The sequence below is a fragment of the Meles meles genome, chromosome 7 (genome assembly GCF_922984935.1).
Source record: "Meles meles chromosome 7, mMelMel3.1 paternal haplotype, whole genome shotgun sequence".
In the NCBI taxonomy this organism is placed as follows: Eukaryota; Metazoa; Chordata; class Mammalia; order Carnivora; family Mustelidae; genus Meles; species Meles meles.
In genome coordinates this window covers 138,381,168-138,397,925 of record NC_060072.1, presented here as the reverse complement: position 1 = coordinate 138,397,925, position 16,758 = coordinate 138,381,168, and the positions used below count along the sequence as shown (strand labels likewise).

The following is a 16,758-nucleotide window of genomic DNA, read 5'->3' as shown; positions in this document are numbered from 1 at the left end:
AAACATTCCAAGTGCCCAACAACAGATAAGTGAATAAACAGCACTGTATATATGATGAAACATTAGTCAGGAGAAGGAATGAAGTTTTGATACATGCTACATCATAGTTGAACCTTGGAAACATTATGGTAAGTGAAATAAACCGATCACAAAAGACAACTATTGTATGATTTCACTTAGATGAAATCTCTAGAATAGGCAAATTCATAGAAATAGAAAGTAGATAAATATTAACTGGGGGGCAGGGGAAGGTTGTATGTGGGCCGCTCAGTCCATTAAGCATCTGCCTTTGGCTCAGATCATGATCCCAGGGTCCTGGGATCGCCCTGCATGGGGGTCCTTGTTTGGGAGGGAAGCCTGCTTCTCCCTCTCTTACTCCCCCTGCTTGTCTTCCCTCTCTTGCTGTCTCTGTCAAATAAATAAATAAAATCTTAAAAAAAAAAAGTTAACAGGGAATGGGGTGTGGGGAGGCCATGGTGGGTTACTGGCTGAGGCTTCTACAAATTATTTAGGGTGATGAAAAATGTTTAGAAACAGATAATTGTGATTGTTGTACAACAGTGTGAATCTAATTATGCACACTGAAAAATGATTGAAATGACATATTTTATATCTATTATATGTATTTCACCACACACAAATATTTTTAAGAGTTAAACAACTAATAAAACTGTTTTACCTGTAGCATGATATGATTGCGAATAATATGATTAGAAGGTATGCCAAGTGAAACAAAGGGATCACTGTCATAGAAGTGGCTTGAAATTCCAGTTGTCTGGAAAGTGATGTAAAGTAGTCCACCTGCCACAGAAAATATACCCAAGTAAATAACTTTTCATTCCAATATTTGTGTGTAAGCGACGAAAACTACTGAAACACTACAGCTTATTCATTGAAACGACATGTTAAAATTTGTGGACTATGACTTTAGAATAAAGAAGACAACATAGATTTGCTTCTTCCCACAAATCTATGGCATGGTTTCCAAAGTCTCTTGCAAAAGCCCAAAGTTTAAAACTCCTGAATATACAAAATCTGATTTCTATATAAGATCGTGAAGTCATTAATAGCCACAGAAATGTGTCGCTTTTTCTAAATTTCATTAGGTTGTTGACTTTTACTATCTTAAGTGCATTGATATTTCAGAAAGATCTGGTATTCAAAGGCTTTTTCCAGGAGCTGTCTCACTTTACCGGGCTTATTCACAAGTATTAAAGGGCTTGCTGGCCCAGCACTACAGAATGGTTAGCATGTGCCTGGCACTGTGCTAGAACTTACTCAGAAAATGCCGAGCTAGTTCTTTTTCATAAACACCATGAACTTCTGCTTGAAGGGTTTTTTGCTGTTGTTGGTTTGTTTTTTTTTTTTTTTTGCCTTTTTTTTTTTAAATTTCAGTGAACTCCAAACAAATTTTAGGGAGTTCCCCCAAGCAGCAAAGACTTTAACTAGAAGTAGGAATTTCAAAGTCATTTGACTAGGAAACCTGATGATCAATGTCTGTATGGAACAGACCTACCTTGAGGATGTAGAATTTGAGTTTTCCACCAACAGTACTAAGGATTTAAAATTTGTGGCATCCTTTGATATGTGAGATTAAGGATGTTGGATTAAGTACCAAATAGAGTAGAGCGCTCCCAGCTTCAAGGCAAGGACTCCATCAAATAATTGGGGAGCGCTACTGTTACGATCCTTGGAAAAAGTGTCCTTATTCCTCCCACCTTCTCCTGGCCTCCCTCTAAAGCCCAGCCACCAGGTACCTGGATCTTCTTCAAGGCCAGACTCTTTTCGATGTTGCTAAATTGGTTCAGGAAATGGATCAGCCACATCTTGCTAAGCTCGTTGACCTCGCCATCCTCAGTCTTCAGGAAGTACAGTAGCCGCATGGACTTGGCCCTCACGAGTAACTGGTTCTTTCCCATCCTCTTGCCTAAAAATGTTCCTCCAATGGTCCCGGCCAGGTAGATGGGCTGGCCTGCTGGGTTGAAGATCGGGAAGGTGACGTTTCCCAGGTCGAGGTTTTTGTTCCTCTTCCAGACAGCCAGGAGCGGGTTGGAGGGAACGCAGAAATCCTCGTTCTTAGCGCACACCTGATCGTAGCGGGTCTGGGTTCCGTCTTCCTTGGTCACATACAGATCCTGTATCACAGCGTCCAGTTTACTGATTTCTTCCAGGATTTCTTGTTCCAGCAGGGAGGTGGTGTTGGAGACCGCCAGAATGCAAGCGAAATTGACTTCGGTGCTCTTCCTGGAGATGGAGAAGTGGTAAGAGTCGTTGGCGGTGAAATGTCCCTGCACAAAGCACCGCTCAGCCTTGGCCGGGCTCCCGATGGGGGTGTACTGCTCCTCCAGGTTTTCCTCTTTATCCTTGGGTAAGTAAATCAAGCCGGTGCCCAGAATGGCCGTCAGCGCAATGGGCGCCAGCAGGAAGACCCAGGGGTGCGAGCCCACCACCCACCCCAGCCTTCTGAAGGCGCGGGAGAGGGGCGCCTCCAGGCAGTCGGTGTGGCAGCGGGGTCTCTCCGACGGCTGATTTTCCGGCCGTGACCTTGAGCGTGACCGTGACGCCGGCAGGCCTGAACTTCCCCTCCCTGACCCCGACCAGGACTGGGTCGCCCCAAGGGACTGCGTGAGCTGCCCCGAAGCCCAGTTAAGCTTGGGTTCCCGTCCTTGACTTGACTGCAAGGACCGCTCCGACTCGCGCTTGGAGGCGGGGAGCGGCTGTGCCCGCGGGCACGTCTCCCCAGCCGACGGCCTCCCGGAGTCCGGCCCGGGCCCGGCCTCGGCTTTCGGCCTCGCCTCCGGCTGCGGCTGCCCCGGCGGCTCCGGCTCCCGCTCCGGCTCCCGCTCCGGCTCCCGCTCCGGCTCCCGCTCCGGCTTCTGGGCTGCGGACTGGGGCCCGGTCTTTGGCGCAACCTTGGAGGGACTGAGGCTCATTTCCGGGGAGGAAAGGCAACGTTCTCACTCCGGGCGGCAGGTGAGACCGCAGCCGCTGGACGGAGCGCCCATCTCCACCGCACCCAACGGTTTCCTGGAGAAGTTCTAAGGGAGTCTGTTTGAGCTCCGGCTGCGCGCGCCCCAGCCTGCAGGCTTCGGTGCGGAGCACCTGTTCTGACCCATGGCCCGACTAGCCCCAAATCTGCGTGTGGCGTGCCGGTGCCCTCCGGAGTCGAGTTAATACAGAAACACTTCTTAAAGGTAAGATGCGTGCCTGTTGTACAAGACTTACATTTCTGGGGGGAATTCGGCTTACACACACACACAGACACACAGACACACACACACACACAGACACACACACACACACACAGACACACACACACACACGTTCTAGCCTTTCTGGGTTCATCCAGTAACACAGTTCTTGGGTAAGGTGAGCCTGGTACACTTAATGTATTATTTTTATCAAACTGAACATAAACATTCTCCTCTTAAAAAGTTAGAAGGCAATATGTAGAATGAAAAGTGAGTATTTATCTTTGATCTGTTCCACAGTTCCCACGATGGAGGGACCCCTGTGTTCATGTCACCATTTTTATGGAAGTTCTCACCTACCTTTTAACGTGCAGGTGACTCGAAGGCAGGCAGGTGGTGAGCGGGTCCTAGAATTAGGAAAATTGCTCGCCATGTTTTCCGCGGTTGGCAGTCACTTAGCATTGATTGTGATTGTGTTTTTATGTGCGGAGATCCCGCGTTTTAACGAAATCTCCAGATTGTAAGAATATCAAGTCCAAGACTTTAAGGAAGATATCTTTAACAATATTTTAAAGGAGAAAGAAATAGGAGATACTAAGTTGGCTTTCCAGAAAGTCATTGTTTAAGGGTGACCTTAATAACCACAAGGTGGGAGCGCCTGGGTGGCTCAGTGGATTAAAGCCTCTGCCTTCAGCTCAGGTCATAATCCCAGGGTCCTTGGATCGAGCCCCGCATCGGGCTCTCTGCTTGGCTGGGTGCCTGCTTCCTCCTCTCTCTCTCTCTGCCTGCCTCTCTGCCTACTTGTAATCTCTATCTGTCAAATAAATAAATCTTTAAAAAAAATAACCACAAGGTGGCACCCGTTTTCTGTTCTAAAAGTTACAGTAAATGGGAGGAGGATTCCTCCTCTTCTTCGTGGGCTTGTTGCAAGTCCTAGTTACAGCTGTATCTTGAGTTTATCATTGGTGTGGTATAAATCTAATGGCATCTGTATCACATTAAAAAAATGGGGGAACTGATTTGAGATTCCATTTGTTAAACCATATCTATATTATGGAAAGAATGGCTCGGCTCTTGTCCTAAACATTTAGGATGAAATGTTAGAGGGAGGGTGTTCACAAGTACTCTGTAATGTGCAAAACTAGGGCCTTTTACTGTCCATCTTTATGGTATTTCTTTAGCACAACCATCTTTATGGTATTTCTTTAGCACAACATTGGCGTGTTTTTTTTTCATTCTCAAAACATAACCCCTAAACTTCTACAATAGCTCATAAATCAGCCACCGAGAAGTACTAAATTCTATAGAAAAATATGTACCTCGAGATTTGATTTTATTGAGTTTCTTCATTCTAGTTGATTAATTCTAGATTATTTAATTTTACTAATCTAGTTATATAGATTACTAATGTTTGTATGGGTTTAGAAGGTCAAGAAAAAATATCACTAATAGTTATTCCCCACCAGTTTTTCTGTATCATTCCATAAAAGGAACTTGACATTTTTAAAATGAGCTCATCTGCTATATTTGAGTTGTGAAAGCTTTTCATATTGGTTTTGGAGCTCTAGACTATATCCAGTACAGCCAGAACATGGCCTAGAAGTCACATGTCTTAAGTGACAAGTCTCTTAAGTTGCTTCCTTTCAATTCACACAACACTCTGGCCTTTAATCTGAGAATGGTGTCTACTTTGTCAGGACTGGATTCTCCATACTTTGTAAAATGCCTTCTGGATGAGAAGGGGGTGGGTATTGGGAATTCAAGAATATAGTTTAGGACTTAAAACTTTATCTAGTCTACTTCTTATCCATCTTCAGTCTAGGTAAAATTAAAAAGGCAAAGCATTACCTTTTCTTTATCTCTTATTGCTATGTGGATTCCATTTCCTTCTGTTCCCCAGTCCTTTCAAGCAGCCCCTGTATCCCATTTTTTTCTCTTCCCTCCATTTCTCCTTTTGTAAGTCTCATTCTCTCAGGTTAGCCAAACTGAGTTTGGTATAAATAAAGGGCAGTTGTCCATTATTTTTTATTTAAATTTTTTTTTGCCCATTACTATGCATAAGATGCTTCTCTTTTAACTGTGTATTTTAGTTACTGGTTAATCTGTTTCCCACACTTGAGTATGAGCTCCTCAGAGACAAGGAGGACGTCTTGTTTTTGTTGTTCAGAGGACATTCTAATGTTAGTCATAACTTAGGTGCTACTGCTTGTCTTTCCACAGCTCTAGAAATTATAAAATTCAAATATGACAGAAATAATAATGGCTGAAAGGTATTCTGTAGATCCTGTAGGTCTGCTCAGATGCCTGTGTTCTGAAACACCAGGTATCATTTTGCGACTTTTCACCTACCCTATCTTAAGCCTTTTACCCTTTCCTTTGCTCCTTGTTGAAATTAAAACAGTATAGCTTTCCTCCTAACTCGTATAATAATCTATCACAGAGTGTCATGAAGTCACTCAGTTTTCCTTTTATAGATTGAAATCTAAAGATTTAATAAATTGATTGGCCATTGAGAAGAGGCTGTAAAACTGAGATGAATAGTTAAGAAAGAAACTGAAAAGGGACAGCAGCAAGAACTGATGATGAATGTAGTGTTGGGGAAGAATTTTTTTTTTTTTTGTGAGAGAGAGAGAAGGACTAGAAGAAGAGGGAGAGAGAATCCCAGGTACGCTCCATGCCTAGTGTGGAGCCTGACTTGGGGCCCCATCTCACAACCCTGAGATCATGACCTGAGCCAAAATCAAGAGTAGACACTTAACTAGTTACTCAGGTGCCCCAAGAAACATATGGTTAAAATGCATGTACACATAATGGCAGAGTGGTAGGCTTTTATACTAATGGTCTCCAATGAATCATAGCTCCCAGTATTTATAACTTTTTGTGGTTCCCTCCCACACTGGCCATGTGACTTACTTAGTCACATGGGACATCAGCAACTGTGACACAAACAGAAGGTTGATAGGTACTTATGCATTTGGGATTTGCCTTCTTGGAAGCAAGAGAACTCAGATCTTTAGGGACTTGGGGTTCACAATGCTGATGGTAAACCTTTTTGAAGTAGTTACTTTATCATTAAATTCCTTTTTATATAATAAGGTGAATCTCTCATTTTCTTTAGTATAGTGATGCCCAAAAACATGGCTCAGGAAATAGCAGAAGACAAGCTGGAGAATGCTTCAGAGAAAGAAAAATAGAGATTTCCTTAAAGGAATTGCTGGAATTTGGGAGGACAAATTAGACAGAAGAGGGAAGTAGAGATCTTGAAGGCCACACTCAACATACAGAAAGGAAAACACAGCAACGATAACCATACTTGACAGTGGACTTTAAAGGGGCAGGGAATAATTAAAAAGTAATAGGTCTACAATAGCCAAACTATGGAAAGAACCTAGATGTCCATCAACAGATGAATGGATCAAGAAGATGTGGTATATATACACAATGGAATACTATGCAGCCATCAAAAGAAATGAAATCTTGCCATTTGCGATGACGTGGATGGAACTAGAGGGTATCATGCTTAGTGAAATAAGTCAATCGGAGAAAGACAACTATCATATGATCTCCCTGATATGAGGACATGGAGAAGCAACATGGGGGGTTAGGGGGATAGGAGAAGAATAAATGAAACAAGATGGGATTGGGAGGGAGACAAACCATCAATGACTCTTAATCTCACAAAACAAACTGGGGGTTGCTGGGGGGAGGTGGGATTGGGAGAGGGGGAGGGGGCTATGGACATTGGGTCGGGTATGTGCTATCGTGAGTGTTGTGAAGTGTGTAAACCTGGCGATTCACAGACCTGTACCCCTGGGGATAAAAATACATTATATGTTTATAAAAAAAAAATTGGAAGGGGAGGCGAACCATAAGAGACTATGGACTCTGAAAAACAACCTGAGGGTTTTGAAGGGTCAGGGGTGGGAGTTTGGGGGAACAGGTGGTGGGTAATAGGGAGGGCACGTTTTGCATGGAGCACTGGGTGTTGTGCAAAAACAATGAATACTGTTATGCTGAAAAAAATAAATAAATTAAAAAAAAGTAATAGGTTAGAGAGAGTGACTAGGGTCTTAAAAAATGCAACAGAGAAAACCAGACTAATGCTCCCAGAGGGAACGTAAATCCAGGAGATAACTGAGTAACTGCAAGTGCCCTTGGAGATTTTCCCTTGAAGAGCAGGAGAGCTAGTCAGAGTGGTTACAAAAAATCTGAACAGACTTTTAAGTCTAGAACAAGGACAATTAAATTAGACCCTTTCACATATTATTAAGTCAGTCTCAAAGTGATAAAAGTTATTTAGGTAAAGATTTTTGTATCTCCTGAGTCCTAGAGGACCAAGAATTTCTTGAGTTAAATCTTCTAAAGAGAAACACAAGAAAGAGGAAAAGTACTACAAGGAACTAAGAGGGACCAAATTGATTGACCTGGACCGGATAGCTGCTGGGAGAGTATGAATTTTTCCAAAGGAGGAAAAGGTGGGCAAGATTCGGTAAATAGTGGGTGGTTTTGATCATTCAGTAACTCCTTGGCTTTATATTTCTGTCCTGGGGGAACCTTCCTAAAACAAAAATAGAAGACTATGTTAACAAAGCAATGTCTGAGCCCTGAACCAAGGGGAAATAATGAAGGGAGAACACTCAGTCCCACCAAACAGGGCTGCTGACAGGTTTTGGATAAGGAAAGGGATCACTGTGAGGGGCAGGATAAAAGTTGTAAAATTAAGGGAACCTTCTTAAAAGAGTAGGGGAAATGTAGCCTGGAAGAGCTTGGTCATAGATCTCTGCCACAGAAAACAATGTGAGAAAGGGAAGGTCTTCTGCATCTCATGGAAGTCAAGTATCATCTTAAGACTATAGAAAATCCAAAAGCCGATTAACGTTAGTTTTTTGCGGGGGAGAACATGGCAGAAGTATTGAACCTCGTTATAGGCCCCAAGGGGCATAGACTTCAGGAGCATGAAGAACAGATTCTGTGCAGGAATCTGCTGAGAATGACTCTACAGCTGAAACGGATGTGGGGACCCTAGGGGAAAGTGACCCAAAGACACAACAAGTTCTAGGGCCCACATAAATTCTGCTCAAATAGGACTAGACAGGATACACACTCAATCCGGGAGTATGTGGTCTACACGGGCAGTGGAAATGAAGCTATTTTGGATATTTTTCAGGAATCCTGGCATCCTAGTTAAAAGTATGGACTTTGAGGCTGATACACTTGGGTTCATCACCCAGCTCAACCTCTTACTACCTGTGTGATTTGGGGCAAGTTACTTAACCTCTCTCTGTCACATTTTCCATTTGTCAAAGGGAGAAGATAATACCTTGCTATCGGGGTTCTTAGGATTAAATTTTTTAAAACGTTAAATTATTTAAAACACATGAAATTCAATAAGGGCTAATTGTTAGAAATATTTTCATCATTGAGTGGGACTTCTTGTTTATTTTAGTTTTATACCTTTACAGAGGTAAGGAAAGTTTACTACAAAGTATTTTTTTCATGAATGAGTTAAATTTTCATCAAATCATGTGTGTTAATCTATTGGGAAGAACATAGGGAGTCTCTCCCTCTATGCATGTGGCAAATGGTATTATTGTTTTTTAATCTTGAAAAAATGCTTGAAAACCCTGAATGTCAGAATATAATGCAGTTTCATTTTATTAAAGTTTATATAGCATTACTACATTCATGTCGGGATGAGATTGGCCTCTAATTTTCTTTTATTGTCCAATTTGGGTAACAGTGTTATACAAACCTTATAAGAGTAAATTTCTTTCTATTCTCTGCAGAAGTTTATATGAGATAGAAGTAACCTGTTTTTCCCCCCATCCTTTTTCTTTATTTTATTTTTCCCTCATGGTAAGTGTACTCTTTAATACCCATCACCAGTTTCACCGACGCGCCCCCACCTTCCCTCTGGTTATCATCAGTTTGTTCTCAGAGTTAAGACTCTGTTTCTAGGGGTGCCTGGGTGTCTTTGTCGTTAAGCGTCTATCTTCATCTCAGGTCATGATCCCAGGGTCCTGGGATTGAGCCCCACATCGGGAGGGAAGTCTGCTTTTCCCTCTCGCACTCCCCCTGCTTGTGTTCCCTCTCTCTCACTGTGTCTGTCTGTCAAATAAATAAAATCTTAAAAAAAAAAAAAAAAAGAAAGACTCCGTTTCCTGGTTTCTTTCTCTCTTGCTCTTTTTTTCCCCTCACTGGTTTTTGTTTCTTACATTCCACATATGAGTGAGATCACATGGTATTTGTCTTTCTCTGATGGACTTCTTTGGCTTTGCTTGCCATTAGACTCTCTAGCTCCATCCATGCCATTGCAAATGGCAAGATTTCATTCCTTTTTATAACTGAATAATATTCCATTATGTGTGTGTGTGTGTGTGTGTGTGTGTGTGTGCATGCGTGTATGTGTGTCTGTATATCACTTCTTTACCCATTCATCTGTCGATAGACATTGGACTGGTTCCATATCTCGGCTATTGTAAACAATGCTGTAACAAGCAGTAGGGATGCATGTATCCTTCTGAATCAGTGTTTTTGTATTTTGGGAGAAATACCCAGTAGTACAATTACTGGATCACAGGGTAGTTCTATTGTTAATTTCTTTTGAGGCACCTCCATACTCTTTCGCACAGTGGGAGTGCCAGTTTTCATTCCCACCAACAGTGCAAGAGGTTCCTTTTCCTCCACATCCTTCTTAACACTTGTTTCTTGTGTTTTTGATTTTAGCCATTCTGACAGATAGGAGGTGACATCTCGTTGTGGTTTGATTTGTGTTTCCCTGATGATACATGATAATGAGCATCTTCTCATGTGTCTGTCTGCCATCTGGATGCCTTCTTTGGGGAAATGTCTGTTCATGTCCTCTGCCCATTTTTTTTTTAAATTATTTAACTGCACATGCCCCTGATAATCAGCTCTTGTTTTTTTTTTTTAAGATTTTATTTATTCATTTGACAGACAGAGATCACAAGTAGGCAGAGAGGCAGGCAGAGAGAAAGAGAGGAGGAAGCAAGCTCCCTGCAGAGCAGAGAGCCCGATGCGGGGCTCGATCCCAGGATCCTGGGATCGTGACCTGAACCGAAGGCAGAGGCTTTAACCCACTGAGCCATCTAGACGCCCCACCTTTGCCCATTTTTTAATCAGATTATTTGTTTCTTGGGTATGGTGTTGTATCTTTATATATTTTTATATTTATATATCTTCATTTATATATTTATATTTATATTTTAATTTTATCTTTATATATCTTTATATATACTTTATATTTATATCTTTATATATTTATATATAAATATATTTATGTATCTTTATATATTTTAGATATTAACCCTTTATCAGATAGGTCATTTGCAAATATCTTCTCCAATTCTGTAGGTTCCCTTTTAGTTTTGTTGATTATTTCCTTTACTGTACAGAAGCTTTTTATTTTGATGTTGTCCCAATAGTTTACTTTTACTCTTATTTCCCTTCCATCAGGAGACATACCTAGAAAAGTGTTGCTACAGCCAATGTCAGAGAAGTTACTACCTGTGCTCTCTTCAAGGATTTTTATGGTCTCAGGTCTCACATTTAGGTCTTTAATCCATTTTGAGTTTATTTTTATGGATGGTGAAAAGAAGTAATCCAGTTTCATTTTTTTGTATGTAACTGTCTAGTTTTCCCAGCACCATTTATTGAAGATACTCTATTTCCTCCACTGTATATTCATTCCTCCTTTATTGAAGATTAATTCTTCATATAATTATGGATTTATTTCTGAGTTTCCTACTCTATTCCATTGATCTATGTGTCTATTTTTATGCCAGTACCATACTGTTTTAATTACTACCACTTTATAATGTAACTTGGAATCTGAAATTGTCGTGCCTCAAGTTTTGTTTTCCTTTTTCAAGATTGCTTTGATTATTCAAGGTCTTTTGTGGTTCCATACAGATTTGAGGATTGTTTGTTCTAGTTCTGTGAAAAATGCTGTTGATATTTTGGTAGAGATTGCATTAAATCTGTAGATTGATTTGGGTAGTATAGACATTATAATAATATTTTTTCTTCCAATCCATGAGCATGGAATGCCTTTCTACTTCTTTGCATCATCTTACATTTCTTTCATCAGTTATTTGTTTTATAATTTTCAGAGGTCTTTCACTTCTTTGGTTAAGTTTATTCTTAGAATGTGAATGAGATTGTTTTCTTAAGTTCTCTTTGAGCTGCTTCACTCTTGACTTGCAGAAATGCAGCAGATTTCTGCACATTGATTTTATATCCTACAGCTTTACTGAATTCATGTATCAGTTCTGGTGGTTTTTTGGTGGAGTCTTTAGGATTTTCCACATATCACATAAGCCCTTTATTATAGTGAGTTTATGTTCCTGTAGATCTACTCTATAGGGAGTTTTTATCATGCATGGATATTGTACTGTTGTGTGTTTTTTCTGCAGCTATTGAAATGATCATATGGTTTTCATCCTTTCTCTCAACAATATGACATATCATGTTGATTGTTTTGGGACCATTGCACCACCTTGCATCCTGGGAATAAATCCCACTCGATTGTGCATATGATTTTTTTTATCCAAACTGTTAGATTCAGTTTGTTAATATTTTGTTAAGGACTTTTGCATCTATATTCATGAGAGATCCTGGCCTGCGTTTCTCTTTTTATAGTGTCTTTATCTGGTTTTGGTATCAGGGTGATACTGGCTTCATTGGAATGAATTTAGAAGTTTTCCTTCCCTTCTATTTTTTTTTTTTAATTTTGACAGAGAGAGATCACAAGTAGGCAGAGAGGCAGGCAGAGAGAGTGAGAGGGAAGCAGGCTCCCTTCAGTGCAGAGAGCCCGACGTGGGACTCGATCCCAGGACCCTGAGATCATGACCTGAGCCGAAGGCAGCGGCTTAAACCACTGAGCCACCCAGGCGCCCCCCTTCTATTTTTTGAAATAGTTTGAGAAGAATAGGTATTAACTCTGCTTTAAATGTTTGGTAGCATTTGCCTGTGAAGCTGTCTGGTCCTTTTGTGTTTTGGAAGATTTTTGATTATTGATTCAATTTCACTGCTGGTAATTGGTCTGATCAAATTATCTATTTCTTCTTGTTTCTGTTTTGATTATTTATATGTTTCTTGGAATTTATCCATTTCTTCTAGATTGTTGAATTTGTTGGTATATAGGTTTTCATAATACTCTTAAAATTATTTGTATTTCTGTGGTGTTCATTGTTATTTCTTTCATTAGTGATTTTGTTTATTTGGTTTCTTTCTCTCTCTCTCTTTCTTTCTTTCTTTCTTTTTTTTTTTTTTTTTTGATGAGTCTGGCTAGAGGTTTATTAATTTTGTTGACCTTTTCAAAGAATCAGCTGCTGGTTTCATTGACCTGTTCTTTTGTTCCTTTTAGTTTCTATATATTTATTTCTGTTCTTATCTTTATTATTTCCTTCCTTTTGCTGGGTTTGAATGTCGTTTTGTCTTTTTTCTAGATGCTTTAGGTACAGGTTAGATTGTTTATTTGGGGTTTTTTCCTGCTCCTTGAGTCAGGCCTCTATTGCTATGAACTTCCTTCTTAGAACCACTTTTGCTGCACCCCAAAGATTTCGGATCATTGTGTTTTGATTTTCATTTGTTTCTATGTAATTTTTTATTTCTTCTTTTATTTCTTCATTGACCCATTCATTGTTTAGTAGCATGTAATTTGACCTCCATGTATTTGTGCTCTTTCCAAATTTTTTCTTGTGGTTGATTTCTAGTTTCATAGCGTTGTGGTCAGAAATGACACATGGTATGACTTATATTTTTTGAATTTGTTGAGAATTTTTTTGTGGCCTAATGTGTGATCTGTTCCGTAGAATGTTCTATGTACACTTGAAAAGAATGTGGTACTCTGCTGTTTTAGGATGGGATGTTCTGAATGTCTGTTAAATCCATCTGCTCCAGTGTGTCGTTCAAAGCCACTGTTTCCTTGTTGATTTTCTGCTTGGATTATCCATCCGTCGATGCCTGTAGGGTGTTAAAGTCCCTTACTATTATTGTATTACTATCAATTATTTCCTTTATGTTTTTTATTAATGGATTTATGTATTTGAGTGCATAAATATTTACAATTGTTATATCCTCTTGTTGGATTGGCCCCTTTATTATACAGTGTCCTTCTTTGTCTGTTACAATCTCTGTTTTAAAGTCTGTTTTGTCTGAAAAAATAAAAATAAAAAAATAAAGTCTGTTTTGTCTGATTTAACTATTATTACTCTGGCTTTCTTTTGACATCCACTCGTATGATAAATGTTTCTCCATCTCCTCACTTTAAATCTGCAGGTGTTTTTTGGTCTGAATTGAGTCTTTTGTAGGCAGCATACAGTTGGGTCTCTGTCACCATATGTCATTTGGTTGGAGCCTTTAGTTCGTTTTTATTCAAGGAAGTATTAATATATACATATTGATTGCCATTTTGTTGCTTGTTTTATGGTTGATTCTATCAATTTTCTTTGATCTTTTCCTCTCTTGCTGTCTTTCATGATTTGTTAGCTTTCTTTAGTGATATTCTTGGATTCCTTTCTCTATTTTTTGCATATCGATTAGTGGTTTTTGATTTGTGATTACCATTACGTTTATATATAACACCTTCTACATCTAGCAGATTTGATGGTTGCTTAAGTTAAAACCCATTCTTTTCTCCTCTCCCTCCACATTTTAGGTATGTGGGGTCATATTCTACATCCTTTTATTTTATGACTCTCTTGACTGATTTTTACAGAAATACTTATTTTTTCTGCTTTTGTGTTTTTACTTTTTATATTCTCTCTTATCGTCTTTCCTTCTCATTCAAAGAGTCCCCTATAGTATTTCTTGCAAGGCTGGTTTAGTGGTCATGAAGTCCTTTAGTTTTTGTTTGTCTGGGAAATTCTTTTTTTTTTTTTTAAAGTAGGCTCCACACCCAGTGTGGAGTCCAATGAGGGGCTTGAACTCATAACCATGAGATCAAGACCTGAGCTGAGATCAAGAGTTGGAAGCTTAGCCGACCAAGCAACCCAGGTACCCCTGTCTGGAAAACTCTTTGTCTCTCCTTCTGTTCTGAATGATAGTCTTGCTGGACAGAATATTCTTAACTGCATTCTTTTTCCCTCTCAGCACTTTAAATATCATGTCACTCCCTCTGGCATGCAAAGTTTCTGCTGATAGCCTTATGGGGTCTTTTGAAGGATGGGGACTCTGCTTTCCTGGACCTTTGGGCTCTCTTAGAGCTGAGCCTGCCAGTTTTTAAGATTCCAGGCGTTAAGTCCCTCTAGTTATAAGAACTCATGAAATTCGGCCTCTCTCTCTTTCAAAGGCCAATGATTTGGGGATTTGTCATCTGCATTTGTGGCTCCCCAGTGTGAAAGTCTGTTTTGATGCTTCTCTGCACTGCCAGCTCCCTCTCCACCACGCATGTCCACAGTCCATTTAGCTCCTAGACTTTGTCTGCTGTGACTTCATCCTTCCTAACTTTCTTCACTGTGAATCTTCTCTTTCTCTGTAAGTCTTAGTCGTTTTCTGGGTGATTTGCACTGCTGTGAGTGTTACCTAGTTGCATCCGTGGGAGGAGACAGGCTTAGGACCCTCCTACTCTGCCTTCTCCCCCACAGACCAGAAATAACCTGTTTCTTAGGAAATCTCTCCTCTGACTTTTCTGGGTCTAGTGCATTTAAGAGATGGAAATTTTTACTAACCAATTCAATTTCTTTGACAGTATTGGGTGAATCGGGTGTTAAATTTCTTCTTCAGCCAACTTGATAATGTTTCTAAAAATGTGTTTGTCATTAATTTTTAAATTGCCATAACATTTTCAAACATTTTTAAATTTAAAAAAATCTGTTCTTTATCTGTACTTCTGAACCTTTTTCCATTCTTAATATTAATCTGTGTCTACTCTATTTTTTCCTTAGGAAGGCTTTTAAAGCTTTTTAAATTTACTACTCTTTAAGGAAAAGCAGGTTTTGATTTTGCAGTTTAACTGTATTATAAAATTCTTTGATCATCATTTCTTTAATTTCTACCCTTGCTTTTATTTCCTCCTTCCAACTTTTTAAATTCTTTTTCAGATTTAAGTGAGTGCTTCTTGTATTATAATAAGTACATATGAAACTATAACTTTTCACTTACATACTGTATTAATGACCCTATAGGTTTTGATGGGTGGTGTTCTAAAGATAAATTTTCAAAAATTTATTAATTTCCTTAGAATTTGTCCTACCTTATATCATCTTTTTACCAAGCTTTTATCCCTACTTGCTTTTTCTACTTTTATTCTTACTCCTTTTGTTGGAGTAGTACTTTTTTCTTAATTCTCATGGTTTGTTTTAAAAGTTACTCTTAAATTTTCAACATGTATCTTAGTTTTATATTTCTCCCAAAAGTTCTTTCTTTTCATTTTAAGATTTATTTGTTTATGTGGTGGGGGAGAGAGCATGCATACAGGGGGAGGGGCAGAAGGAGAGAAAGAAGGAGAGAAGCAGACTCCTCGCTGAGTAGGGAGTCTGACTCTAGGGCTCCGGCTGACAATCCTGAGATCGTGACCTGAGCTAAAACCAAGAGTTGGGCTCTTAGTCAACTAAGCCACCCAAGTGCCCCTCACTAACAACTTCCAAGGTTAATTACTAACTGTTCTCTTCCAAAAGCAGTGAAAATATTTGTAATTTTTTATTTCAAGTTGAAACACCCTGCTATCAGCTTTCCTAGTATTCTAGAGAATTTTCCGATTTTTAAACACATCCAAGAAAATTACTGTTGTTATTTTTTTTCATTTTAAGATTTATTTATTTTTATTTTACAGAGAGGGAGAGAGAGAAAATCAAGTGGGGGAAAGAGGCAGAGGGAAAGAGGTAATCATCAAGCAGGCTCCCTGCTGAGTGTGGCACCTGATCCCAGGACCATGAGATCATGACCTGAGCCAAAATCAAGAGTTAGATGCTTAATGAACTGAGTCACCCAGGTACCCCATACTGTGGTGTTTTGGTTTTTTCACACTCAGTACTTCATTTGGCTTAGCCAAATGCACTTACCATTGAATTTCCTCCTTCATTCTTGGAATCAGTTTTATGGCTGATCTGATGCATAGTCTTCAGCAGTTCCTTTACAAATGTCAGTGAAGAGTAAACACTCATTTTTTCGTACTTGAATATATACTGAAATATCTTCCTTCTTCAGTTATTGATTATGTATAGAATTCTAGGTCATGAGTTCTTTAGGTATGTGGAAGATAGTTTCCTGCTATCTTTTGGCATTTATTTTTGCCGATGAGAACTTTGCTATCAATCTGATATTTTGTTGTTGCTGTTGCTGTTGTTCTTGTAGGTAATCTGTCATTAAAAAAAAGAACATGGGGTGCCTTGTTGGCTCAGTTGGTGGAGCATGGGACTCTTGATCTCGCGGTTGTGAATTCAAGCCCAATGTTGGGTGTAGAGATTGCTTAAAAATAAAATTTGGGGGTGCCTGGGATTCTTTTTTTTATTATTTAAGATTAATTTATTTGAGGGAGATGGAGGGGAGAGAGAGAAGTGGGGAGAGGCAGAGGGAAGGGTAGAGAGAGAATCTCAGGCAGACT

The 16,758-nt window shown here is 39.6% G+C and overlaps 1 protein-coding gene across 1 annotated transcript; it reads right to left on the bottom strand.

Annotated features, from left to right (window-relative positions):
- Positions 1-675: 675 nt before the first annotated feature.
- LOC123946511 (patched domain-containing protein 3-like) lies at positions 676-2,933 on the bottom strand. Its single transcript, XM_046011873.1, has 2 exons — positions 1,758-2,933; positions 676-801 (listed from the first exon to the last, which is right to left on the bottom strand). The coding sequence occupies exons 1-2, from the start codon at positions 2,931-2,933 to the stop codon at positions 676-678; spliced, it is 1,302 nt and encodes a 433-aa protein (XP_045867829.1).
- Between the last annotated feature and the right edge of the window lie 13,825 nt (positions 2,934-16,758).

Excerpts from the sequence above, each read along its gene's own strand:
- LOC123946511 (XM_046011873.1), bottom strand. The coding sequence starts at position 2,933 with ATGAGCCTCAGTCCCTCCAAGGTTGCGCCAAAGACCGGGCCCCAGTCC. Across the intron at positions 802-1,757 it reads TGGCCTTGAAGAAGATCCAG|GTGGACTACTTTACATCACT; the intron begins GTACCTGGTGGC and ends TTTCTGTGGCAG.